This window comes from Falco biarmicus, chromosome 1, assembly GCF_023638135.1.
Source record: "Falco biarmicus isolate bFalBia1 chromosome 1, bFalBia1.pri, whole genome shotgun sequence".
In the NCBI taxonomy this organism is placed as follows: domain Eukaryota; kingdom Metazoa; phylum Chordata; class Aves; order Falconiformes; family Falconidae; genus Falco; species Falco biarmicus.
The window spans coordinates 419,095-444,927 of record NC_079288.1 but is presented as its reverse complement, the minus strand read 5'-3'; the positions used below and the strand labels follow the sequence as shown (position 1 = coordinate 444,927).

Below are 25,833 nucleotides of genomic sequence, written 5' to 3'. Positions count from 1 at the left end.
CAAAAACGCTTCCCTGTAGTGAACAGTGTGCAAACAGTTCAGGCTTATCGCTTGCAATGGCAGCCTGCACTGGATGGCTGGTCACAAGGGTGGTGTCGGAGCTCTCTGCCCCAACCTCGCAGACTGTGAGGAGCAGGAGGGCTGGCCTAAAAATAGCCACCGGCACGAGCGTGCTGTTTGCCATGCAGCAGTTGGCTAGGGCTGCTCTGCCACTTCCCTGCCTGGAACCCCCCCACCCCTTGGGGAGAGAGGAGGAACCCCATTTTGCTTTCCCAAAGACAAAAGGCACATGGAGGCTAGGTGAAAAAGTTTATTCCATCTCTACAGTGACAAGGAACTATCTGAACGCCAGCCCCAGCAGCAACAGCTCACATACCACACACAGCTGCTGGGAAGAGCTTCATGACAGGTGCAGCAGCAAACACAACCTGAGTCAGCCAGCCTGCACAGGCAGCCGGGGTCACCTGGGAGCATGGGCTGCAAGAGGTGCTGCTGAGAGCAGCGGGCAGGATGTGGGATGGTGGCCTCGCTTCTGCAGAGGCTAGTGCAAGCGAGGAGTACTAAGTTGCAGGGAAAGCACTCTGGAACCTTCCTCAGGCAGCTGGAGCAGCTATAGCCCTGCTGAGAGATCGCAGCACTTGCTGCTCCTGTGGATCCCAAACAGTGTCATCCAAGCACCAGCAGCTCAAGTGCAGGCTGTGGGAAGGCGCAGCACAGGAGTTTATAGTCAGAAGATGGCTTTGGCATCAAGCTCACCCAGCAGCAGCTGAGGGAGGAAGGCACGGGCAACCTGCAGCAGGCAGGAGCTGGACCACCTGGCTGTGCTATGGCAGCAAGAGCTGCCACTGGAAGGGTTGCAGCTGGCGGGGCTGGAAAGGCACTGATACCAGGACAGGCCAGAGCTGGGGAGTACAAACCACCCTCCCAGCCCGCTGCTTCCCCAAGGGTGCAATGGCCAGGCCTGGAGCTCAGCCCCACTGAGGCCAGCCCTGCACCCCTACCCTCTCCAAAGCCACAGGGCTGCACTCAGCAGTTGCAAATCACCCGCTACGTGCTGAAGCACCCACCACACACCAGGCTTTGGATCCCAGTAGCAGAGAGCTCAGCTCCACCACCAGAACCAGGCCCCTCCTGTGCGCCCCGGCACCAAGACCTGGTGGCCTTCACACAAAGCAGCTGCCACCCTCCCACCCCACCTTCCCCCTTCCAGTCACTGATCCTTCCCTTCCCACCCGACAGAAGAGAATTGCACTGGTACAGCCATCCCTGCCGGGGCACCGGGCAGGGGCTCAGTACACCGGTGGGGGCTGGTAACCCTCTGGGGCTTCTGCCGTGTGGGTGAAAGGTGGCTGCTGGTAGCTCTCGTGGCTGATGTTGGGGTAGCTGGAGTAGGGAGTCGAAACTTCTGGGGTGGGGTCGACATAGTTGTGAGCAAAGTCCTCCACCCCCATTTTGTACCTTTTGTAAGCGAAGGCGATCAGGAGGCCCTAGAGAGACAAGGGGACCGGCCATGTCAGGGCTGCCCTGGGAACCCCTCCACACTCCCTCCAGAGCCGGGCAGGGCCAGGCTGGGTGCCACTGTGGCTTCACTCACCCAGGTGAAGATGGAGAAGAAGCTGAAGGTGATGGCAGCGCGGGCCGAGTCAGCCCCTACGTACACATCCTTGGCTTGCGTCCAGGCCCACTGGTTGGTCAAGAAACAAAAGCCAATGAACCACAGGAACGTCCAGAGGCCTGCAGGAGGAAGGTGGCGTGAGGGCTGCGACCTGCTGCTCCCAGCTGGTCCCCAGGGCAGGTCCTGCTGCCCTCGGTGGGGGGCCAGATGCCAGTGCAGGCACCCGGCCTGGAGGGTTTTCAGCTGGCAGCACGTGGCCTGCAGGCAGTGTGCCAGGCAGGAGCAACGCCCTTCACCAGGCACTGGCAGCCACGTCACGGGGCAAAGGCAGCCATTGTAGCAGCTGCAGAAGGTGCAGCCCTGCCCCGCAACCGCTGGTACCTGAGAAGCCGAGATCTGCCAGGACCAGGTACTTGCGGTCAGTGGTGTTGCTGATCTGGGGGAAGTAGATGTCCACCATGAAGAAGAAGATGCAGGCGAGGAGGGCAAGGATGCTGATGCCGATGCCGTAGCGGCAGGCGTCCTCGTTGTGGTTGAAGATGCAGAAGAGCTGCGAGGAGCTGGGGATGTTGGTATAGCCCTCCCCGACCAGGCAGGAGAAGACGACCAGGGCGAAGACCTGCAGGGGTGGGAGCGGGTGTCTGGCGGGCGGCACCGGGCCGGCGGGGCCCCTTCTAGGGTTGCCCGTGCCCGGCGGGCGGCACCGCCCGGGGCTGGGCTCAGCGGAGCCGAGCTGCTGGGTGGGAGGGGAAGGCCGGGCCGGGCCGGGCCGCCAGGTCCCAGGGCGGGCGTGAGCGGGGGGAAGGCCAGGCCGGGCGGGCAGAACGGAGGGGAAGGCCAGGCCCAGGCCGGGGCCCGCTGCAGCCCCGCGCAGCTCGCTTGGCCCGGCCCGACTCACCGCGCTGACGATCCGCGCCAGGACCTGCGGCTGCTGCACGAAGCGGCCCAGGTCGAATGCCCCGCCGGCCTTGGCCGCCCCGTACGCGCCGCCGCTGCCACCCTCCATCGCGTCGGACGCGCCGTCGCGCACCCCGCTGCTCCTGCGCGGCACCGCCCCGGAGCGGGCCGGGCGGTCCCTCCTGCCGGGGCGGAGCGGGGCTGGCTCAGGCCGGCGGGACCGGGGCCGCCCCGCCCGGGCTAGAACGCAGCGCCGACCCCTGCTCGCGCCCCTCCGGTGCCGCCGTTGCCCCGCAGAGGGGGAGGCCGACAGCCACCCCGCTCCCCCCGGTGCGGTGGCTGTGGTGTCCCGGGCAGCGCCGTGGGACGGGTCAGGTCCAGCCCCGGAGCCCGCGGGTCGCAGCCCCACGGCCCGGCCTGCGGCAGGTCCCGGTGAGCGCGACCGGAGGGGAAGGGGGGATTCTACGGGGTTCGCTGCCGTCGCCCCTCGCCCGGCACCGGGAGGCGGCAGGAAGGCGGGGCGGGGTGGGGGGGGTGGGTGTCGGTGCTCGGTGCTCCCCGCCCGTCCCGCTGGGGGCCGGGGCCAGGCCCCGCACCCGCGCCGAGCCGCAGCGCTTGCCCGGTGCCAGGAGCGGGTGGAGGCGGTGGGAGCCCCGGGACGTGGCTCTGTCGGTTCTCAGTACCGGGGCGGGCGGGCGAGCCCCGGGGTGGTGGGGGCCGGGCCGGGAGTCCCGCCGGGGCCGTCGCCTGCCCGGAGCAGCTGTAGTCGCGGGGCGGCGGAGGAGGACGAGGGAGGGGAGGAAGGAGCAGGCGGTTGGGAGCCGGGCGCGTGGCCCCGGGCGGCGCTGGCAGGGGGACACACAGAGGTCTCCTCCCCGGTGTCTCCCTGCTCCCGGGGCCACTTCGAGCCCCTCGGGGCTGCCGCAGGGCCGGGAAGGGGCGACCTCACCCAGCCCGGGGCTGCGGGGCCTGCCGGTGCCGCGGAACGGCTCCGTCCCCGCCCTGCCCCGGTTAGCGGCCCCCCCCCCCCCCCCAGCGCGGGCAGGACCCGCTCGCAGCCGGCGTCGCGCCCCCATCCGCCCGCGCTTCCTTCCTGCCCCGCAGCGCCCGGCCGCGGGGGCCTCGCCGTTAGTCCCGGGCTTGGTGCTGGGTGTAGACCCGCGGCCCCTGGCGTCCCCGCCCCGGCGGTGGGCAGCACCCCGTGGGCCCCGGGAGAGTCGGGGTGCCCGGAGGGTCCACGGCTGACGCCTACTCCCTGTGGCACGGTGGCCGGTTGGAGGGAGCGCTCGGCCCCAGCACGATGTCCCAGCCGCCCTGCTTTGCCCTTCACGTCACCGAGGACACCGAGAGCGATGGGTGAGTGTGGGTCTGCCCTGCTGCTGCCCGTGCCGTGCCCCCGCATGCACGGCCCCCAGGATGCTGCAGCCCCAGTGGCATGAGGCTGGGGATTCGCCGCGGGGGGGCAGCAGCCCTCAAGCCGCAGGGAGGCCCAGGTGGGCTTCGGGCCCCGGTGCCTAGCGCAGCCCTAGGGGAGTGAGTCTGTCCTTGCAGGCAGGAGCCAAGCCCGGACAACGAGGGAGCCCTGCACACCTCCTTCCACCAACTCATCCAGGAGCAGAGCAGCTTGGTGGAGGCGGGTCTGGAGCTGGAGATGCAGGCAAGGGGCAGAGGTGAAGCACTGCGGCTGCAGGTGGGGTGGGACAGGGACAGCATGTGTGCCCAGGGCCATCTCCTGTCCCAGACCCTGCCTGAGCCAGCTAGAGCCTGTGCTGAGGCTGCAGCCAAAGCACATACAGGAGCCCGCTGACACCTTTGGCAGTGCAGGCAGCAGGGTAGACCTGCCCCTGGGGACACAGAGAGCGTCCCTGGAGAAGGGGATGCTCTGGAGGAGTGCACACTGGAGCGGGGCTGCAAGGACTGGAGCCATGGGTGCTCCAGTTCTCACTGCTTTGCGTCCTGCCTTCCCTCTGCCAGAGCACCCAGCCCTCCTGGCTCCCCCAGACGCCTGTGCCACAGCCTGCCTGGAGCCTGAGCAGGGCGAGCAGCAGCTCAGCTACTCCTCCGCTTCCCTGCGGATCCTCGCCAACATGCCCAGCCGCACCATCGGTAGCTGCCAGCTGCCCTTCCCCAGGCCCAGGAGCCGCTCGGGAGAGCTCTCCCATCTGCCTTGCTCTCGTGGGAGCACCCAACCCCTGCCCTGTTCTCACCCACAGGGCGCAGCCGCGGGGCCATCATTTCCAAGTACTACAACCGCACGGCCCGGCTGCGGCGCCGGAGCAGCCGCCCACCGCTGCAGCAGCTCTGCCATGCGGCACGGCCCAGCCTTCGGCAGTATGACCTGGAGACTGACCCTGCCAGGGCCACACTGGAAGGTGAGGGTCCCCTGGGAGCAGGAGCAGGCAGTGTCAGGCACTGTCCCCGCACTGTGTTTGGGACAGGCATGCTGTGTCCTGGCTGGCTGCATCCCACTGAGCCCTTTGTGCTCCCAGACAAGCAGAGCCTGCTGGTGAAAGAGCTGCTGAGCCTCTCGCCCAGCCAGCGCGGCCACATGCTGCTGACCGTGCCCCTCAGCCTGGCAGAGAAACGCACCCTCCGGTAGGTCCCTTCCCACTGGTCTCAGCCAGGCAGGGTTCCCACAGCCAGAGCCGTGCCCGGACTGTTCCACCCTCCAACATCCCTCTCTGCTGGGCAGGCAGGAGCTGAGCGGGCAGAGGGGCCTCCTGCGGCAGTGCACCCAGCACCGGGCCTCCTTCTCTCCCTGTGGATGGTCCAAGGACTACGTTGTCCTTGTAAGTCTGGGGCACGGGTCTGCACATCAGCTGTCAGGGGCTCTGGTACAGGCTCTGGCGCTGGTGCTCTCCCAGGCTCTCTCTCCCCAGTGCTGCCGAGGCCTCTGGTACAGGCTCCTCTCCCTGCTCGCTGCTGTGCAGCCCTGGCGCTATGCCCTGAAGCAGATCAGTGGACGCTTTGGCTCCAGTGTCCTCTCCTACTTCCTCTTCCTCAAGACACTCCTTATGTTCAACATCATCTCATTCCTCATCCTCCTGGTGTTCGTGGTAGCCCTGCAGGCTGCATATCCCCCTGCCTCAGCCAGCCCCCAGCCCTTCACCAGCCTCGAGCTTCTCACAGGAGCGGTAAGCACTGTCAGCACACCAGTGCCAGCACAGCACTGGGCCAGGAGCTCCAAGCCTGGGGCCCAGCCCTGCATCCCCACTACAGTGATGCCCTGGTTCCTGCCCTACATCCCCTGCCATGGCAATGCCCCGGATCCTGCCCTCGCACAGCCAGGTCCCTGGGACCACCATGCTGTGGGTGCAGAAGGGGGTGCCTGGTGCTGTCCCAGCCCAGGGCCCTATGTTCCAGCGGCTGACACAGATGTGCTAGGCTGGGCATGGAGCCATGGGCACCGGCAAGATCACTGTGGGCCCCATTGTGCACTTTCCCACAGGGCTACTTCACTCACTCACTGCTCTACTATGGCTACTACAGCAACGCCACCCTCAACAACCCCTGCACCTCCAGCCCCAATAGCAGTGCATGCCCTCTCACAGACCCTCCACTCCCATACAACATGCCTCTGGCCTACGTGTTCAGCATTGGGGTCTGCTTCCTCATCACCTGCATCCTGCTAGTGTACAGGTGGGTCAGCAGCACCTCTGGCTCTGCCAGTCATCCCCCCCATCGCTCAGCCCCTAGGCATCCCCTGATACCCTCCCCATCACTGCAGCATGTCCCATTCCTTTGGGGAGAGCTACCGTGTGGGCAGCTCCACGGGGGACCTGGCTGTCAAAGTCTTCTGTGCCTGGGACTTCAAGGTGATCCAGAAGCGCTCGGTGAAGCTGCAGTGTGAGAACATCTGCACACAGCTGAAGGTGAGGACCTTGGCTGGAGCTGGCCCCTGCACCATGCAGTGGGCAGGTGAAGGCATTCACAAGAGCCAGTCCAGACCCCAGGGCTCAGCACCCCTCTCCTCCCCACTGCACAGGGGAGCCCTGCAGCTGCAAATATGCCCTGACACCAACCCTGCACCAGTGCTTTTTCCATCAGCCCTCTGGGGTCCCATCTCGGTGCAGTGGGACAAACCCTTGCTCTGGACCTGGAGCATGCACAGGAGCACTGGCACTGCTTTCTTGCAGGAGCTGCTCGCAGAGCAGCGGTCCCACTCCCACTCCCTGAGCCTCTGCCAGCGCCTGAGGCACTCCGCTGTGCTTCTCCTGGCCTGGGCCCTCTCGCTGAGCACTGTGCTGGGCTGCGTGCTGGCTGTGTTCTACTTCTCAGAGCACATGCACGTGGTGAGTGCTGCCCCTTGGGATCTCCTGCCCTGCTGCTGAGGGGCTGGGTTATGGGGAGGTTGACCAGAGCAGCCCCAGGGGGTAGGGGCAGCCCCACTGCAGCTCCTCCCCTGGCCTCAGCGTTTGCTGCCCTCCCTGAGGGTGCCGGGTACAGCGGCCATGTGCTCACCCTGGTACCCACTCAACAGGTTCAGCAGAATCAACAAGCACAAGGCAGCAGCAAGCAGCAGAAGGAAGCCATCCTGCTGGTCCTGCCCCTTGTGGTGTCTCTCCTCAACATGCTGATGCCCCACCTGTACAACTTGCTGGCGATGTGGGAGAAGCAGGACTCCCCTGTGGCACAGGTCTATGTGGCAATCTGCAGGTAGGCTGGCTGGGGTCGAGGGAATGTCCTACACCCCCAGCTGCAGTGTGGGGAGAGGCTTTGGGGCCAGACACCCCATCCATGGGGTCAGCCCCTCTGTCCCCAGGACTCAGGGGCTCCTGGCCCTGCTCCTGCTCCCCAGGAACCTCATTCTGAAGATGGTGGTCCTCGGTGTGCTCTGCTACCAGTGGCTCAGCCGGAAAGTTGTCTGCTCGATGGAGGAGGTCAGCACTGCCATGCTGGGGCTGGGCTCTGCATGGCTCAGTGCGAGGAACACGCAGCGCCAGCATGAGCCGGCTGGGCCATGCCATCCACATCCCTTGCCCAGGGAGCATGGAGCAAAGCCAAGGCTGTGGTCATGGCACCAGTGGGCAGCAGTGGAAGGGGTCTGACAGCTGGGGGTCTGCCAGACAGCACTGCAGGCACCATCTGCTCCTTTGCTGGGGAGAGGGGGGCACCAGCCAGCCAGGAGCACCCCAGATGTTGGGTAGCTGGGGAAAGGGATGCAGGGGAGGAAAAGGTCCCACAGCCCCTACACCCCATGGGGTCCACAGGAAAGTTGTGGGGGTGGAGAGACCTTGTTGCCTGCTGAATGCCATGACAGGCTCAAAAGGTGGTCCTGTGACAACCTCATGAAGTTCCACACAGCCAAGCAAGGTACTGCACAGGGTCAGGGCAATTCCAAGCACAAATGCATGCTAGGAAGGGAATGGATTGAGAGCAGCCCTGAGAAGGACTTTTGGGGTGGTTGTTGACAGGAAGCTCAACCTGACCCGGCAACGTGTGCTTGCAGCCCAGAAAGCCAACTGTATCCTGGGCTGCATCCAAAGCAGCAGAGCCAGCAGGTCCCCCCCTCTGCTCTCGTGAGACCCCACCTGCAGTACTGTGTTCAGCTCTGGGGCTCCCAAAACGAGAACATGGACCTGTTGGAGCGAGTCCAGAGGAGGCCAAGATGCTCAGGGGGCTGGAGCATCTCTTCTATGGAGACAGGCTGAGAGAGGCGGAGTTGTTCAGCCTGGAGAAGAGAAAGCTCTGGGGAGACCTAAAGGGTGTGTAGTGATAGGACAAGGGGAGATGGCTTTAAGCTGAAAGAGGGTACATTTAGATCAGATATAAGGAAGAAATTCTTCGCTGTGAGGCACTGGCACACATTGCCCAGAGAAGCTGTGGATGCCCCATCCCTGGGAGGGTTCAAGGCCAGGCTGGATGGGGCTTGAAGCAACCTGGTCTAATGGAAAGTGTCTCTGCCCATGGCACAGGGTTTGGGACTAAGTAAGGTGCCTCCCAACCCAACCCAACCCATTCTGTGATTCTGTGCCGCTTTTACTTGTCTCCCCAGTGCTGGGAGACATGCGTGGGGCAGGACCTGTATCGCTTTGTGGTGATGGACTTCATATTCACCCTGCTGGACATGCTCTTCGGGGAGCTGGTCTGGAGGTAACATGCCCCAGGAGGTGTCCCCCCACCAGCATGGCATCCCCAGCACGGCCTCAGCTCTCCGCTGCCTGGATGGTGCTGCCCTGGTGCGCCAGGCTCTGCCACCATCTGAGGGGGAAGATGGGGTGCCAAGTGCCCCCCCCCCAGCAGCAGCATTGGAGCAGAACTGTGCTTCCTTCCCAGGTTGATCTTGGAGAAGAGGCTGAAGAGGAAGCAGAGACCCGAGTTTGACATTGCCCGAAACGTGCTGGAGCTGATCTACGGGCAGACCCTGACCTGGTGAGAGGTCTCCTACCTGTCATGGCTCGTTCCTCTGCTGGCAAATGCCTCATGGTTCCCAGGTGCTGGCGGGGACCAGGCCCGGGGAGCTGCATGTTTCTCTGAGCCGGGTTGTGGGAGGACCCCTGCCACACCCAGCCCTGCATGGGTGGGATGAGGGAGATGGGTGGCCTGGCAGTCACAGTGCCTCCTTCTGGCACCTTACAGCCACAACCCACATGCTGGCCCGGGTGGTCTGGCTTTGGCAGCATGGTGAGAGCCACGGGGGGATCAGCAGCAGAGCATCCCAGCACCAGTCCAGTGTTCCCCACCCAGCTAGTCCCCTCCAAAGCTCTGGGGAAGGAGCAGGCCCCGGTGTACGTGCAGCCGTTTGTTTTTCCAGACCATAATGGCACTTGCTGCTCCAAGGGGAGCTGCTCCCCTCCAGCCTGTCTGCTTGGCTGCTAGACCCCTGCTTTGCCACCTCCATCGCTGCCTTTCTGCAGCCCCTGGCCTTGCACCCCCCCTGCCTAGGGAGGGGACCCCTGTGTGTGCTGCTGTGTTCCCACTCACAACACACCTGGGAGCTGGAACAACCACCCCAGGGGTTGGGGAGATCTCAGCCACTGCCCAGCCCCAGCCCAGGCTGCACAGCAAACCTGGCACAGGGCATCAGGCATTTGCTTTTTGCTTTCCAAAAGCCTGAGCACAGCTGGTGTTGGTGCCCTGCAACTTCCCCCAGCTCTGCCTACCGCAGGCTCCTGCAGGGCTCAGACCTGGGATGACCTCGTCTTCCCCCTTCTCTCCCAGGCTGGGTGTTCTCTTTGCACCACTCCTGCCGGCTGTGCAGACACTGAAGCTGCTGCTGCTGTTCTATATCAAAAAGGTATGAGTGGCCCACCCCTACCCTGCAGCTCCCCATGCGTCCCGGTGACGGGCAGCCCTGTGGGCATGCTGTGCCCTGCCACAGCAGAGGTGCTGCACTGTGCAAAGCGTGGTGCTGTCCTTGTGGGAGGGAAGAGGTGTGGGGACAGGGTGTCCCCAAGCTCATCAGCTCCGGGTGGATGGGAGGGATGGGACAGGAGGGTGGGGGCTGCTTCCCAGGAGAAAGGCGGCATGCAGGAATCTGCTCCCTGTCTGCAGACCAGCCTGATGCAGAACTGCCAGTCCCCCAGCAAGCCCTGGCAAGCATCTCACATGAGCACCATCTTCATCACGCTGCTGTGCTTCCCATCCTTCCTGGGTGCAGCTATCTTCCTCTCCTACACCATCTGGTCGTGAGTACCTGCCAGAGCACGGCTGGGGGCACAGAACCGCTGGCTGCATGGCGAGGAGGACCGTGCCTCCCAGCCCTGACAGCACATGGAGCACACTGTGCCCAGCGCAGGGCTGTGCAGTGGTGCCCCAGGCAGGGTGATGCTGCCCAGCTGCTGGTCGTTGCACAGAGTGTAGCAGCGGTTGGCCTGTGCCTAATTCTGCTAGCTGTTCCCGGTGTTCCTGGTGCAGGACAAGATGAGGACTCCCTCATCCAGCCACTGGGGATGGGTGGGGCAGGCAAGGCTTTGTGCCCAGAGGGCTGGATCTCTGGGGCCAGGCAGTACCCTGGGCCCAGGGGCTGCTGGGCTGCCCATCCCTCTGACTGCCCCATCGGTCTGTCTACCCAGGGTTCAGCCGTCAGAAACCTGTGGTCCCTTCCAGGGGCTGGAAACAATCTACAAGTCAGGGAAGACCTGGGTGCAAGTGCTGGAGAAGTCCAACCCAAACATTACCTGGCTCGCCTGGGTCCTCCAGCACCTGGTGGAGAACCCCTTCCTCCTGTTCTTTGTGTCTGGGGTCCTGCTGTGAGTATAGACCTGAGCCTGAACCCTCGACCCTGTGCCTTGAGGGTCCTGCTGTCACAGCCCCAAGCAGGGTGCTGGGAACAGGGGTGTCACTTCAGAGCCCTGTGCCCTGGCCTGGTGCCGGGAGCACAGCATCCCCCAGCTTCCCACTCTAGCTGCCACCATCCCATCCTGCCTGTTATTGCAGAGCTGTGACCTACTTCAACATCCAGGTGGTGAGAGGCCAGCAGAGGATCATGCGCCTGCTGAAGGAGCAGATTGCCAACGTGCGTGAGCTCTCTCTGCTCCCCCTGGCTGGTCCATCCTGGCAGTCCCAGCTGCTCCACTCCCTGGTCCAGCCTCGGGATTGCTGGATTCAGGCTTTAGCCCCAACAGTGCTTTGACCTTGGACAGGCAAGAACACATCCCACAGCTGCTCACTGCAATGTCTTTGCTGTTGCAGGAAGGAGAAGATAAAGTATTTCTCATTCAGAAGCTTCACTCCATTTATGAGCAGAGAGGGCGACACGCCTGAGTGCCAGGTGAGGCATGCATGAAGGGGAGAGGGGGCTGCCAGGGTGCTCAGAGCTTGGCAGGGTGCATGGACATTGCTCCCTGCTGGAGCTGGGCTGGCGGGAGTGGCACTGCCAGGACCAGCCCTGCTGCAGCAGAATGTCATGTGCCCGGGAGCGGGAAGGTGCAGGAGATGATGGGGTGAGCCAGGCGTCTCACTTCTCGCTCTCATCTGCTCAGCCAGCATCTGGGGATGCAGGGATGAGCGTGGTGGGGAGATGGCTGGGCTGCCCCAGTACCTGGTCTGTCCCAGGGGATGCTGGATCCCTGGCGCTACTGTGGTGCAGGCATGGCACTGCTGCCAGCAGAGCCAGCACAGGGACAAGGAAGGGGACGGGGGCAGGACTGGGACAGGGAACAGGAGGGGCATGGAGCATTAGAGAGCCTCCACTCCCCTTTCAGCGTGGGGCAGTGCTGTCTGCCCCTGGCAGCAGACACTTGGGGGTCTCAAGGACTGCATCTGCCCTCTTAGTGTCAGATGCCCAAGGAAGAAACAGGACAGGACGGCTCACAGCCAGGGACCATATCCAGCTTTCTGAGCCATCGCAGCGTGGTGTTGGATCAGCAGGACTGTGGGGTGCTGGGGAAGATCCTTTGCTCCAGACTGCAGGGGTCAAGGATCCGTTGAGGCACGCTGTCCAGAAGCTCCATGGGGATGCTCCCACTGCCTGCAGCTGCTCGGGACATGACAGGCGCAGCAGGACCAGGGCCAGGACTGCTGTCACGTCCCAGGGCATGGTTCTGTGCAGGGCTGGCTTGCCAGCACAGCCCTTCACCGTGGGTGGTTACTGTTAGCAGAGAACAACGCTCCCTTCTGTGAACGCCCCAGCCAGTGCTGACAACAGCTTTAGGCCGTTTTCAGAAGCCCTTGGGGACAGTGAAGCTTTTCCAGCTGGAGAGAACCTGAAGCCCCCTTTGTGCTCCCCAGGAGCAGCAAGGCCAGAGCTGGGAGCTGCCAGCACCGACCCAGCTCCAGCCCAGTGCCTGGCTCACCGAGATACTGCTGGCTGATAACCTTCCCCATGAACGAGGCCACCCAGCCTGCCCCAGCCCAGCAGCCCTACAGCACACTGCGCTTGCCAGCGGGACAGACTTGGAGAAACCAGCACAGTGCCGAGCTGGGCAGAGGAACCTGAAGGCTCTGTCTCCCCCACTGCAGGCTGACATGGCCCATTAAAGTGTAGCTGTTCGGGAGAGCTCCCCGCCTGTGCCTGGACCAGTTGGGCTGGAAGCAGGCAAGCAGGTTTGGCATGCTATCATCAGTGTTTGTTAGGGGTGGTGACTCGGCAGTGTGTGCTCGGGCTTCTCCACACTGCCGATGGGCTGCCCCGGGAAGAGCCCAGCTCAGCCCATGCCGAAGGAGTGAGGACTACTGCCATCTCATGGCATCTGGCCCTGGGAGCCACTCGCCATTGTGCCGTGGCTACAGCCCCCAGCACTGAGAGCTGCTTTCCACCACGGCATGCTGGCAGGAGGCCTGGCCCTGGAAAGCCGTTTGTGCCCCTGTGGCACAACAGAGCCAGAGAGGGTTGCGTTGCAGCCTGCGCCTGGCCCAGGCAGCCACAAGTAACCCTCTGACTTGGCACTCGTGCCGCCAGGGGAGGAGCTGCCAGCCGGCTGGGCACCGGGCTGGGCTGCCAGTGTGGGCTATCGGTGTGGACAGGCACGTGTTGTTGGTGCAGGCACGGGCCAGGTTCTCTGTGCGGACCCAGCCGTGCTTCAAACCTAAGCAATTGCCAGAGAGCAGCTGCACAGTGCTGCACTTCATGAGATGTCCCTGACAGAGGCATCCCTGCAGCACAGCCTGCCCCAGCTCCTGACACCCACCCAGGCCCCCCACTGTCTTCCCCCAGGTCACCCTGCTGTGCCTTGGCTGGCACGAGGCCACTGAGGCAAAAGCTGCTGTCAGGAGCCCCACTTGCACTTGGCTTCCAAGCCAGGAGGCATTACCAGCCCCAGTCCTGCCTAGCCCAGTCCAGGCACTGCTACAGCCCCCCCCCCCCCCCCCCCCCCCCCCCCGCCCTGAGCCCCATGACCATCCCCCCTGTCCCTAGAGGTACCAGTACAGTCTGGCCTCTAAGGCTCCTGCTCATCCCTTCCCTGAAAGGCTGGGGTTTCTATCCAAGCACAGGGCAGCCACCAATCTGGACAGTACTGTGGAAGTTTTACTGTGAAGTCCCACAGGGCTTCTGTCTGCCACCGGCCTGTGACACCATGTGGGCCCCGTGCCCAGCCCATTGGGCAGCTGTTCACTGGCCACCTCCTTTGGTGACAAGACTTGCCTGGGCTGCCACAGACAACCAGGCAGGGTTGGGTCAGCGGGGATCTCCGAGCGTGGCCCGAAGCCACTGCAGGACGTCAGCCAAACCAGTGCCATCACGGGCGCTGGTCTCCAATATCGTGATGGGCTGTGTGGCCCAGGAGATGATGTCCTGCATGCGGAACAGCGACTTCATCTCCACCCGTGACATGTAGCAGGGCAGGTCACTGCAGTTGGGAGGAGGGGGGGCTGTGTTAGGCTACTGCAACGGCTCTCCTGCCTGGCCCAGCCCCCGGCTTGGGGGGTCTCCACAGGCCCAGCCAGCCTGGGGGGGCCAGCTGCTGCTCCCCAGGATGCAGCAGACTTCCTTGGGCATCACCCGATGGAAGCAATGCGGGAGCCACTGCAGCCCCTCAGCATGCCCCCCACCCTCCAGGCTGAGCCCCCTCCTCACATCTTATTGAAGAGGACCAGCACCGGCACAGAGGCGAGCTGCGCTGCAGAGAGGACGGACAGCAGCTGGATGCAGGACGATGACACCTGGGTGGGGTTACCGGCATCAACCACGAACTGGAGGAGAAGGGAGAGCAGCGGTGCAGGTGTGCCCGAGGGTGCCCTGTGCTGGATCAGGGCACAGAGGAGGGAAATCGCACAACCGGGGCGAAACTGAGGGGCCCGACTCCCTGCAGCAGAGCTGGGGCAGCCCCCACCCCAGCCACGGGGTGCCCCTTTCCCTGCACACATGTCCTGCCCGGCCCGGTTTGTCCCTCGAGGCTGTGGCTCAGGACAGGGTGGCTGCAACGCAGCCACGGGGCCCCCCTCAGCCGCCGCCCGGGCGTGGGGTACCGGTGCCGCCGCTCACCAGGAGAGCGCTGCACTCGCCGTAGTAGCTGGGCCAGATGGGGCCCATGCAGCCGCCCAGCTCCCGCACCGTCACCCTCCGCGGCAGCCGCAGGTCGGTCAGGTTGGTGCCCACCTGCCGGGACAGGGGCTCGGTACGGGCGTGCCACAGAGCCCTTCGGCCGCCCCGGGGCTGCCGGCTGCCTCACGGCCCCCGCCGGGCTCTGCCTACCGTGGGCTGTGTGGCCGGGGGCTCGCCCAGCTCCGCGGCCGCCTCCTCGACGCTCAGCTGTGCCGCGGGTTAAGGACACGACGGTACCTGGGAAGGGGAAGGGGACAGGGCCGCGGCCCGCTGCCCGCCCGGGTCCCCCGCCCCGCCCCGCCCCGCCGGGCCCCCTCGGGCCGGACGCCCACCCCCCAGACTCCCCCCGCCCCGCCGGGCCCCCTGCCCCGCTGGATATGGCGGAGCCGCCTGGCCAGGAGGCTCTTGCCGCCACCCCGCCGCCCCCAGCAGCAGGCACGTGGGCACTGGCTTCCCCGCCGCCGCCATCCCGCCGCGGCCCGGCCCGCCGGAAAGAGCCCCCCCCCGCGCCGGAAGCCGGAAGCGGAAGCGCTCCGCGGAGGGGCGGTGGGCCAGGCCAGGCCGGCGGCGACGGCGGTGGCGGGACGCCATGGGGCGCGGCGGCGGCACCTTCGAGCGGCTCCTCGGTACCGGCCGCGGCCTCGCCTCGGCGCGGCGGGTGGGACGGGGGCTGGGCTGGGGGACGCTGCCTCTCGGCGTGGCCGGGAGCCGCAGCCCTCAGCCTGGGCAGCCGGGCGGGCCCGGGGCTGCGTGCCGCCGGCGCGCGCAGCGCTGCCCGGGCCGGTACCGAGGCTCAGTGCTGCCCGGGCGGGCGGTACGGGGCCCGCGGCCCGCAGGAACCGGGGCGGCGGGTCCGAGATTACCGGGTGCCCTGGGGTGTCGGAAGGGGAAGAGCTGGCGCGTTCCGCGAAAAATCGGGATTTTTATCCTCGAGTGCTCGCGTCTGGGGCATCGCCGGAGTCTGTGGGAGCTGTCCCGGGAGCACATCGGCAGCGGTGGAGCAGAGCCGAGATATGCAGTACTGCCTAAAGCAGCCTAATGGTTTCGTTCCTTGCAGATAAGGCTACGAGCCAGCTTCTGCTGGAGACAGACTGGGAATCTATCCTGCAGATCTGTGACATGATCCGTCAGGGAGATACCCAGTAAGTGCTCTTTGGCTGTTGGATGCACTATAAGCACAGCCCTCCTTGGCTTCACAAGGTGAAGCATGAGAGTCTCAGACTGGTCAGCCTGCAGTAGCATGCATCTTGTTACTGCCTTTCAGAAAAATGTTGGAAAGGCAGTATGGTGCCACCAGATATGCTGACATACTTCCCTGACCTCAGGAGTTGCAGGTTACCTCTGGCCTGAAATCCTCAGAGAAACTGAAGCTTGAATGCGCTCATTCCTTCTCTTCCCTTGGGGGGGGTTTGCCTTGGGGGAATCTCGTAGACCATGAGCTAACTCTACCCTTTGTTAGGGTGGGGGTTGGCAGGCGTTCAGCAGCAGCTGAAATCTCCCCTGGGATTCTTGATTGCCTGAGGACGTGTACTCTCTTTCCTTACCCAGAGCAAAATATGCTGTCAACGCTATCAAGAAGAAAGTCAACGATAAGAATCCCCATGTGGCACTCTATGCACTGGAGGTAACGTCAGCCTAAACCGTGAGCACTGCAGGGGCCTGGCTCACAGGCCAGGGAACTTCCCATCTTTTATAAACCTGCCTTCTGGGCTGCGCAGTCTGCACAGTGTTCCCTGCCTATGGAGCATCGGAGTTGCAGCTTGGAGTTTGCCTCCTCCTGGCTCTAGCAGAGAGGTTTTGTGACCGATCAGCAGCCCATGGTCTTCATTCTTTAATTCCACCTCAGTGTTAGGAATATGCAAAGCTGGAAGTTGAGATACTGTCCCTGGGGGTCTGTCTCCACGTAGAAGAGGTACAAAGGCCACCATGAAGTTGAAGGGTAGCTTATTCTCCAGCATGGCGATGTGGACTTCTCTGGCTTGACTGACACTGCCCTAATGCAACTCAGAGCTTAAATAGTGCCCCCATCTTGGTGTGCTGGCTGCTGCAACTCAGAGCTTAAATAGTGCCCCCATCTTGGTGTGCTGGCTGCAGTGACCTGTAACGTGTGCTAGGACTCACCACAGGCCACAGAGAAGGAAGAAGGTGGTGGGCTAACGGTGTCCTTTGCCCTTTGTAGGTCATGGAGTCGGTGGTTAAAAACTGTGGCCAAACAGTCCATGATGAGGTGGCCAATAAACAGACTATGGAGGAACTGAAGGAAATACTCAAGGTAAATGTATCTTGGTTTACTACTGATTTTGAATGAGGTTGGAAAAGAAGCAGAAGAAGGAGAAAATGCATGTGTCCTCTCTTTCGTTCCCTCTGCGTAAAGAGCAGAAGGGAAGGTGTTGGGAAATGTGTTTCAGAAAAGAGCAAACTGTATTGCATGATGTGAAGGAGCGTAGGGAACTAAGGAGTGCCTGTGAGGGAGAGAAGATGTGAGAGCAGAGGTCACGTTTGGCTGTATTGTGAAGTGGGGTAGGAATACGCTGCAAAGGCCTAGACCATTTCATGGTAAATGCTCTTGGGTGCAACGCTTTGCTTGGCTTGAGACAGCAAAGGAAAAAGAGAGGTGATGGTCTGGCAGTTTCACCAAGGACCTAAGCAGCAGTGAGGCAAATCGCCTTCCCATAGCACAGCGAGACACACACAGGAAGGTAGAGCACCAGGTAAAAACTGGCAGAAGCTTCCCCTTTATCATGGCCATTTCATTGGCCTGTGGAATTGTTTGAGGAGCTTTGCAGGATGTAAACCTGGCTGTTTTCACTGACAAGCTGTTGCCAGAAGCTATCACTTGCAGGTTTGATATAACATACCTGTAAGAGCTCTGTAAGTCCTTGCTCTGGACACTTCCACAACTGAAGTGGAAATGGGAACTTCTGTCTCCAGCTCCCAGCCCCAGAACAGCAATGCCCAGACAAGAGCTTGTTAGAGCAGTGCTGTTCCTTCCTTACAGCCTCTGTCTTCTGCCAGAAGCAGACAACCAGATGACCCAGATTATTTGGTGAATGAGCTGTGCGAGTCCCATCATCTTGTACACTGTAGTAGGGTGTCTCTCTCCTGTGACCTTCCTGTTAGGGCTGGCTTCAGTCTCCATGCAGGGTCTTCTGTTCAGATAGGAGTGCTGTCGTAATGTGATGGCTAGGTGCAGCTATTCCAGGCGCTGAGGAGATCAGATCCAGAGATTTTGTGGTTCTCTCCAGTTTGCCTTGGTAGTTTCATAACTGCCACAGATCCATTCTCCTCCTACACATGGAACTTTGCTGCTTGTGAATGCCTAGTGCTGGTAACATGGTCTTAGTTCTGATGAGGTTCAGGGTTGTGACTTGTGGAATGCAGGATTTTGCCAGATCTTCTAGAATTTGGGAGCTCCAGGAACTGTCAGTAAGTCATGCTGTGTGGGCTGAGCTCTTGGCTGAAATTGGAGCTTGACAATGCTCCTCTGCTTCCTGGGGGATTTCTGGAGCAGCCAGTCATGTGAACGTGTGATGATTTGGTCAGCTGATGACAGGGTTGCTCTCGGAGGCTGGCTGGGATCTGAACAGGCTTGCCAAGTTTCCTCCACCTCCTTGAACTGTGATACAACCACCCCTGCCTCCAAAGGGCAGGCTTCCCAGCTGTCTGTACTGTTTCACATCCTGAGTAGTGTTGGGTATTCCCAGGCTGGAGGTATTGACAGTCTGGCACCAACACCCTCCGGCTGTGAGCTTGTGGTGCCCTGTCAGTCCTCGGGTGAGGCAGACTGTTGCTGTTCTGCCCAGCTGGGTAGCTGTAGGTCCCACAGTTTTACAAGTGCAGAACGAGCAACTTTTGTGAGGAGGTGAACAAAGATGTTGTGCAGGCCAGTGTTTGTGTCTGCCCTGGGGAGCAGCTGTGCAAGTCTTTGTGGGTGTTTTCTCAAAGCATCATAACCACACCCCTTTTTGAGTTTCTCCATGCTGCTCTGAAGGAAGTTTTCTTGTTTGTGCTGGAGGGCAGAAGTGGGGAAGCTGAAGGAGTATGTCATCCTTGTTGTGAATTGTCCTTATGGCAGCTTTCTGACAGCTCTTACCTTGCACAAGTGCTCTAAAGTTTCTCTTCCCCTGAATGGTATTTCTGGCTTCTCTTCTAGGGGATTCACACCATCCTTGGGGTTTCGGGATCTTTTTCTCAGATTTTTTTTTTCTCCTCCCTTTCTGCACAGAGACAAGTGGAGACAAGTGTCCGCAGTAAGATCCTGTACCTTATCCAGGCCTGGGCTCATGCCTTCCGCAATGAGCCCAAGTACAAGGTGGTGCAGGACACCTATCAGATAATGAAGGTTGAAGGTGAGGACTCTGTGGGAAAAGGTGGGTGGACAATTGGCCGAGCAGCTATGCTCTGGAGGAGCCTTGCAGGAGCAGGAATGGGTGTCAGGACCCTGCCTGGCATCAGCAAAATCTGGACTTACAATACTGAACTTTTTCTTGGTGCCCGATACCCAATTAACTTCTTGGAGTGACTGAATCCTGCTGCAGAGAGAGGACAGCCCTGTTGTCCCAGGACTGGGGGCTGCCTTGCTGTGGGCCTCCAGCCCTGCTAGCAGCTAAGGGTTGGCAGTGAGACCTGAAAAGCAGGAGCTGCAAATGTTCTTCAGGAAACTGGCAGCAAATCAGCGTGTCCTTTGGGAAGGAATTTACAGCAGGGTGGTTCCTTCCTCCCAGCCTTTCATTAGTCCTCCTGGGATGGGTCCATGCTCCTGCTTTCTGACAGTGTCAGCATGGCACTTTCTCTCTTGTCCTGGGATGGCAGCGTTTCCTGTGAGGGAAGGGACGTGCTGCCGTCTCTGCTTTTCTCTGCACCAGAACCTCCACGGGCAGTGGGAAAGCCTGGAGGTCTCCATCGCCCACGGAGCTGGTGTTGCTACGCTCTTGCTGTTCATAGGGGATGGGCCTCAGAGCCCTGCCTGCCCACGCAGCGGCCTTTTCTTCCCCCATCGTCAGCTCAAGGTCTTGAGAAATAAGCCTTATCCAAGGGGCCCTGATGTCCCTTACAGGTGTATAAGGGAAATCAATGGGGCATGTCCCCATTAGGGCCATGAAGATGGTGAGGGGACCGGAGCACCTCCCTCATGAGGAAAGGCTGAGGGAGCTGGGCCTGTTTAGCCTGCGGAAGACTGAGAGGGGATCTTGTCACTTTATACAAATATCTTAAGGGCAAGTGTCAAGAGGATGGGGCCAAGCTCTTTGCAGTGGTGCCCAGCGACAGGACCAGGGGCAAAGGGCACAACCTGCAGCACAGGAAGTTCCATCTGAATGTAAGGAAACACTTCTTTTCTTTGAGGGTGACACAGAGCACTGGAACAGGCTGCCCAGAGAAGTCGTGGAGTCTGCTTCTCTGGAGGCATTCAAAACCCAACTGGATGCAATTCTGTGCAACCTGCTGTAGGTGAACCTGCTTTAGCAGGGGGGCTTGGACTAGATGATCTCCAGAGGTCCCTTCCAACCCCAACCATTCTGTGATTTGAGAGCGTGGCTGAGAGCCAGACTGTGTGAGCACTGGCCTCTGGCCTCCAGCAGGAAGATTGTTGCCAGTTATGTCAGAGTAAGATAATGGTCAGGGTAGGTGAGCTGAGCTGGATATGAGTGTGGCTGAGACCTGTGGCATGAGGCTGTAGGCACCACGGCCTTCTGGTGCCGGAGGAGCCCTTTCACACAGGACACTGTCACTTCTCCTGCAGGTCACGTGTTCCCGGAATTCAAAGAGAGCGATGCCATGTTCGCTGCTGAAAGGGTGAGCTCTGGTAGTGGGGAGGGAGTCGGCACTGCAGGACAGACCTTCCATCTCCTGTCCCCTTCCTACTGAGCCTTCCATTCTTGCATTCTTCCATTTCATGCAGATTAGTGGCCTTACTGGGTACATACTGCTCCCAGCTGTCATGTGGGCAGTTTTGGGGTGGTGCACAGCAAGTTAACCTAAAACTACCACATGGAGGGGGAGAACTGACCAGGACAGGGAGTTCTCTCTGTGTATCTATAAGAGACATCTTACCCTACTTTGGTGGCCTTCCCCCAGCATGGCAGTCTGAACATGGCAGCAGGGCATTGCTAAAGTGATTGCTGTGCAGATATGTTCCTAGAAAATCTCTTGCTGACTAGGAAAGCGTCACAGTCTCTAGGAATGTGAGTGGAAATAACTTGTGGAAATTCATAGTTCCTGTTGAGCTGCAAATGCTTCCAGTCTCCCCCATTCATAAGAATACCTTGGTTAGCTGTAGGAGCTCCTGAAAGGCTCTGTGGAGACTCTCCTTGAGTCATCTTTTCCCCTTCTTATGCAATTTTCCTTAACCCTGACAGGCTCCAGACTGGGTCGATGCTGAGGAGTGTCACAGATGTCGAGTGCAGTTTGGCGTTGTGACACGGAAGGTGGGTGCCACTGCTGCCCCTCTGGATTCCCTGGTCCTGCACGTCCCGCTGAGCCTGCATGGAAGTGTGTTGGTGCTGGGCTGTGTTCCCTGGCCACTGGCAGGGAAACACCAGGAGTGTCTGAGAGATGCTGTCTAATGGTGAAGAAGTGTCTTGCTACCGCACTGATGTCTCCCATCCTTTGCAGCATCATTGCAGGGCCTGTGGGCAGATATTCTGTGGCAAATGTTCCTCCAAGTATTCCACCATCCCCAAGTTTGGGATTGAGAAGGAAGTGAGAGTGTGCGAGCCCTGTTACGAGCATCTCAACAAGTCAGTACCCTTTGTGGTGTGTTTCTTTGCCTCCAACAGCTGGGACTGTGAGGGGAGAAGCTTGGTGTGGAGCCACCTTTCTGCAGACCTGAGCTAGGGTTTCCCAAGCTGCGCAGGCAGGGCTGGGTTCCCTTTCTTCCTGGGAATGGGGTTTACAGCTGTAGTGTTGTGCAGAGCTGGGGCTCCAGTGCGGAGGAAGGAGCATTCAGTCTGCACTGTCACCTCTTTCTGACTACAGGAAAGCTGAGGGTAAAGCTGCTGCCACCTCTGAACTGCCCCCTGAGTACCTGACCAGCCCCCTCTCTCAGCAGTCCCAGGTGAGTGGCTGCCCTGTAGGTGATCCAGTGATCCTGACCAGCTTGTTAATCCCTTTACTGACCACCTCATCATCATTCCACTTGCAGCTTCCCCCAAAGCGTGATGAGACAGCTCTGCAAGAGGAGGAAGAGCTCCAACTAGCTATTGCCTTGTCTCAGTCAGAGGCTGAGGAGAAGGAGAGAATGGTTTGTGCCCTGCTTGGCATCTGGGAGTGGTTGTTGCCATACAGCCCAGATGTGCTGGGCATCTCCTTGCTCTCCAGTAACAGATCTCTAGGCCTGCCCTGGTGTGAGCAAGTTGCAGGGCCTGTGGAATGAGAGGGTGGAAGTGGAGCCCGGCACATGCTGCGTTGCAGTTGCGGATCTTGGAAGCAGGCTGTGCCCAAGCTGCAAGCCCTGGGCATGCTGGCCTGCGGGAACCACACAAAGTGTGAGGCTGGGTCTGCCGGCCATGCCTGGCCGTCGCTAGGAACCTCATCTACCCAGGCTGTTGCTGACTGGGTGATTTAGAGGGGTCTGGACAGTCCCCGAGTTGACTGTTTTTTCCCTCTTTTGCAGAGGCAGAAAACTACCTACTCCATGTACCCGAAGGCTGAGCCCACACCTGTCACGTCATCAGCTCCCCCAGTCAGCACGCTCTATTCCCCATCTGTGGTACGTTCATGGGAGCCCCTGAACACGAAGTGGCTGGACACAGGCCAGTTTCCTAGCCTGAGTCTTCCGCGTCAGATTTAATTCCTGTTCTGAGAGATTTGTCTCGTTCAATCCCTTGCTCTTTCGCAGCACTGCTGCATTTTCAGCAAGAAGGTCTGTATTCAGCTGGCATTTAGGTACCTCTGCTGCTTCCAGTAGCTGCAGCATGTGTTTGGCTGAAGGAGAGGGCTGTCCCCTTTCAGGCTCTTGCTGATGCTCGGCACTGGTGGTTGTGTGTAACCAGGTCTGAGCATCACGTCTGTGTGCGAGCTGTGGGTCTCTGGTTTCTCTGAACCAGATTTCCCTGTTTGTCTTTTTCCAGAATTCCTCTGCTCCCTTGGCTGAGGACATTGACCCAGAGGTAAGGATTCAGGCCTTACTAGTCCATGGCACAGGCTCACTCCCCGCGGGGCTGTGATGCTCATCTTCCTGCTCTTTCTGGCAGCTGGCTCGGTACCTGAACCGCAACTACTGGGAGAAGAAACAAGAGGAAGTTCGCAAGAGCCCCACCCCATCAGCACCTCTGTCCCTCACAGAGCCAGCCGCTCAGCCTGGGGAAGCCCACCCTGCCCCACTTGGTGTTGTTGAGGTAAGAGGGGGCCTGGCACTATGGCAGCTTCTGAGGGGTGAGAAGTGCACAAATGCTTCCCTTGGCCCTGACACGCAGTTCTGCAGGCTTGCTGGTGGCTCACAGCATGGGAGAGTTGAGGCTGACTGGTTTCCCTGTCCTTCCAGCAGCAATACCAGAATGGCGAGTCTGAGGAGAACCACGAGCAGTTCCTGAAGGCACTGCAGAATGCGGTCACCACATTTGTCAACCGCATGAAGAGTAACCACATGCGGGGCCGCAGCATCACCAATGACTCGGCTGTATTGTCCCTCTTCCAGTCCATCAACAACATGCACCCCCAGCTGCTGGAGCTGCTCAACCAGCTGGATGAGCGCAGGCGTATGTGGGAGCTGCCCAGCTGTGGGCGTGGGGAGGAGCGGTTGATTGCCAGGGCTTTCCCCAGGGCCAGGGTTTGGCATTCCCGTGACACGGTCTCTCTGGAGAGAAGCCAGTGTGCAGGGAGAGGTGGTCCGACTGCTGTGGCCTGAGAGGGTCCCTGAGACTGGCTTTTCCCTCCCCAGTGTACTACGAAGGCCTGCAGGACAAACTGGCTCAGATCCGGGATGCACGTGGGGCTCTGAACGCGCTGCGGGAGGAGCATCAGGAGAAGCTGCGTCGTGCAGCAGAGGAGGCAGAGCGCCAGCGCCAGATCCAGCTGGCCCAGAAGCTGGAGATCATGAGGCAGAAGAAGCAGGTGAGGCAGGGAAGAGTTTCCAGGGTATCTGGGTCTGCGTCAGCCAGCAGGCCTGCCTGCACCTTGGGCGAGCCCAGGACTGGCAGGGGCAGCTGCCCTGGCAGGAGCGGATGCTGTGGTGTCCTGGCTTCTAGTTGTCATGGCCCTCTTCCCACAGGAGTACCTGGAGATGCAGCGTCAGCTGGCCATCCAGCGACTCCAGGAGCAGGAGAAGGAGAGGCAGATGCGCCTGGAACAGCAGAAGCAGACCATCCAGATGAGAGCCCAGATGCCAGCTTTTTCACTGCCTTATGCCCAGGTGCGGCTGCTGGGCCAGAGACCCTCCTGCCAGGTCCCAGGGGATGTGGCCTAAAGCTTCCTTTTCTTCCCTCAACAGCTCCAGGCCATGCCCGCAGCCAGTGGGGTGATCTACCAGCCCTCCGGGCCCACCAGCTTCCCTGGCACCTTCAGCCCGGCTGGCTCCGTGGAGGGCTCTCCCATGCACAGTGTATATATGAACCAGGCAGCACAAGGGGGCACGGGGCCATACACCGCAATGCCCGTCACGGGAACAGGTACGTCACCCAGTTGCTCCCACGTGGGTGGGAGCTGAGGGCAAGGTGGTTGCTTCTATCTCTGACCTCTCCACCCCAGATCCCAGCATGGTGAACGCTTACATGTACCAGCCGGGAACAGGCAGTGGGCAGGCGGCTCAGCAGGGGCAGGCGGTGCCCACCACCACCCCGGCGTACTCATCCTACCAGCCAACTCCAACACAGGGCTACCAGGCAAGCGAGGGCAGAGCAGCTCGTGGCTGGCTGTGGCGTTCTGCAGGGCTTGGTGCAACTCGCTCCATCCCGGCAATGGAATTTCTGAGCGGGAGGGAGAAAGGGCTGGGTGGTCCCAGATCTCTGGCTCTGCGGCTGCTCTCGCTGTGGGAGTGGGTTGGGGCTGGGGCCAGAGCCAGTTCAGAGCTTCCCGTGGTGCAGAGGGAGGAAGACACCCTGGTTCCAGTGGAGTGGGGAGAGTGGTGCTGGGGCATTGGTTTGAGACAAGCCATCGCTGCCTGCACCACCTCTCACTGGCCTCTCCTCCCCAGAGCGCAGCCTCGCAGTCGCAGAGCATCCCGGCCATCTCTCAGGCCCCCCAGTCGGGTGCTGTGGGCTACATGGGCAGCCAGTCAGTCTCCATGGGCTACCAGCCCTATGGCATGCAGGTGAGCACCCCCTGCTACACAGGCCCCTTCTTGGGTGCTGGGGGGGATGAGGTGTGAGTGGTCTTCAGCCCATGGAGCCTTTCAAGGCCTGCACTGCCAGGGGTGGGGAAGAGTCTCCTTCTCTGGAGGCATTCAAAACCTGCCTGGATGCAACACTGCAACCTGCTGTGGGTGAACCTGCTTTAGCCAGGGGTTGGAATGGGTGATCTCCAGTGGTCCCTTCCCACCCTGACCATTCTGCGATCCTGTGAAAAGGGGAGGCAGGCTGAAGGCTGTGGGCCTCCACCTCCTGCCCTGTGGCCGCCCCACATCCCCCAGCCCTTCTGACGGCCACCCCCTCGCTCCTGCAGAGCCTCCTGTCTGCCCTGCCGGCGCAGGAAGCCACACTGAGCAGCCTGCCAGCCCAGCAGTCCTACCTGCCTGGGCAGCAGCCCCTCTACCAACAGGTGAGTGCCACCAGCCCCGGCAGGGTTGGGGCCCCGGGGCGGCATGTCCGCTGATGAAGCCACTTTATCTGTTCCAGATGGCACCTGCTGGAGGGGCCCCCCCGCAGCAACAGCCCCCGCCGGTGGCCGCCCCTGTGCAGCAGCCGCCGGGCAGCGGAGAGGCACAGCTTATCTCGTTTGACTGATCCCCGCCGCAGGGTGCGGGGGGGAGGGGGTGTCCCGCGTAACACTACTCTTCACGCCGAACACTTCTGTACCCCAGCCGCTCACCGCGCCCTCCCCGCCCCGCGCCCTGCGCAGCTCCCCTGGGCCTGTGGGGCTCCAGCCGCCGGCTCCGGGCCAGGGAGGCCGCAGCGGAGCAGCTCTCCGGCACCGCGGCCTGGGGCTGCCCCCTGGCCCTGCCCGCCCTGCCCTGCCAGCCCGCGGACCCCCGTGCCAGGAGGAGCCAGGGGGTAGTGCGGCCTGCGGCCCCCTTGCCGCGGGCCCGGTGGGGCTGTGCTGCAGAGCCCCGCTTCGCCCCACCCCGCCCCAGCTGAGCCCCCTCCCCGCCAGCGCCATCTCCCCGGGCCCAGGCCCTGTCCCCGCGGCACGGCCGCTCCCTCGCTCCGCACGGGGCAGTCCGAGCGCGAACGGCGATAATAAAGTGTTGGGAACGAACTGCGGCCTGGTGTGCTGGGGGCGCGAGGGTCGCGGCCTGGCGGGG

General features: G+C 61.4%; 4 protein-coding genes across 10 annotated transcripts; 2 read left to right on the top strand and 2 right to left on the bottom strand.

Moving 5' to 3' along the window:
• Nucleotides 1-297: 297 nt before the first annotated feature.
• Nucleotides 298-2,681, bottom strand: SYNGR2 (synaptogyrin 2). Its single transcript, XM_056334158.1, has 4 exons — nucleotides 2,514-2,681; nucleotides 1,997-2,234; nucleotides 1,595-1,734; nucleotides 298-1,487 (listed from the first exon to the last, which is right to left on the bottom strand). Exons 1-4 carry the CDS (start codon nucleotides 2,619-2,621, stop codon nucleotides 1,290-1,292), a joined length of 684 nt encoding a protein of 227 aa, XP_056190133.1. The 5' UTR covers nucleotides 2,622-2,681; the 3' UTR covers nucleotides 298-1,289.
• A 979-nt stretch (nucleotides 2,682-3,660) lies between these two features.
• On the top strand, nucleotides 3,661-12,452 carry TMC6 (transmembrane channel like 6). 5 transcript variants are annotated; one of them, XM_056334130.1, is made up of 20 exons: nucleotides 3,661-3,868; nucleotides 4,064-4,182; nucleotides 4,487-4,618; nucleotides 4,726-4,884; nucleotides 5,002-5,107; nucleotides 5,205-5,301; nucleotides 5,392-5,646; nucleotides 5,961-6,151; nucleotides 6,240-6,384; nucleotides 6,649-6,804; nucleotides 6,993-7,168; nucleotides 7,311-7,392; nucleotides 8,508-8,605; nucleotides 8,789-8,884; nucleotides 9,674-9,749; nucleotides 10,007-10,140; nucleotides 10,528-10,704; nucleotides 10,892-10,970; nucleotides 11,147-11,225; nucleotides 11,729-12,452. In XM_056334130.1, the coding sequence occupies exons 1-19, from the start codon at nucleotides 3,813-3,815 to the stop codon at nucleotides 11,216-11,218; spliced, it is 2,406 nt and encodes an 801-aa protein (XP_056190105.1). In that variant the 5' UTR covers nucleotides 3,661-3,812; the 3' UTR covers nucleotides 11,219-11,225; nucleotides 11,729-12,452. The 5 variants fall into 5 exon arrangements, 3 of the variants coding, with proteins under 3 accessions (XP_056190105.1, XP_056190096.1, XP_056190118.1); XM_056334121.1 differs by having other exon boundaries at nucleotides 5,377-5,646; XR_008821175.1 differs by lacking the exons at nucleotides 10,528-10,704; nucleotides 10,892-10,970; nucleotides 11,147-11,225; nucleotides 11,729-12,452 and adding an exon at nucleotides 7,723-7,825 and having other exon boundaries at nucleotides 5,377-5,646; nucleotides 10,007-10,069.
• A 947-nt stretch (nucleotides 12,453-13,399) lies between these two features.
• Nucleotides 13,400-15,029, bottom strand: ARL16 (ADP ribosylation factor like GTPase 16). The gene is given in 6 exon segments (XM_056341366.1): nucleotides 13,400-13,743; nucleotides 13,971-14,086; nucleotides 14,379-14,492; nucleotides 14,589-14,647; nucleotides 14,818-14,854; nucleotides 14,856-15,029. Coding segments are annotated over 6 exon segments (672 nt in total). The 3' UTR covers nucleotides 13,400-13,571.
• HGS (hepatocyte growth factor-regulated tyrosine kinase substrate) lies at nucleotides 14,962-25,787 on the top strand. Of its 3 annotated transcripts, none has more exons than XM_056341317.1 (21): nucleotides 14,962-15,064; nucleotides 15,496-15,580; nucleotides 15,987-16,062; nucleotides 16,618-16,710; nucleotides 18,664-18,787; nucleotides 20,179-20,231; nucleotides 20,795-20,863; nucleotides 21,051-21,175; nucleotides 21,414-21,492; nucleotides 21,580-21,678; nucleotides 22,051-22,146; nucleotides 22,508-22,546; nucleotides 22,631-22,774; nucleotides 22,924-23,134; nucleotides 23,317-23,489; nucleotides 23,647-23,787; nucleotides 23,866-24,043; nucleotides 24,123-24,256; nucleotides 24,568-24,684; nucleotides 25,035-25,130; nucleotides 25,208-25,787. In XM_056341317.1, exons 1-21 carry the CDS (start codon nucleotides 15,028-15,030, stop codon nucleotides 25,313-25,315), a joined length of 2,277 nt encoding a protein of 758 aa, XP_056197292.1. In that variant the 5' UTR covers nucleotides 14,962-15,027; the 3' UTR covers nucleotides 25,316-25,787. The 3 variants fall into 3 exon arrangements, with proteins under 3 accessions (XP_056197292.1, XP_056197284.1, XP_056197302.1); XM_056341309.1 differs by having other exon boundaries at nucleotides 22,921-23,134; XM_056341327.1 differs by lacking the exon at nucleotides 25,208-25,787 and having other exon boundaries at nucleotides 22,921-23,134; nucleotides 24,940-25,060.
• Nucleotides 25,788-25,833: the final 46 nt, after the last annotated feature.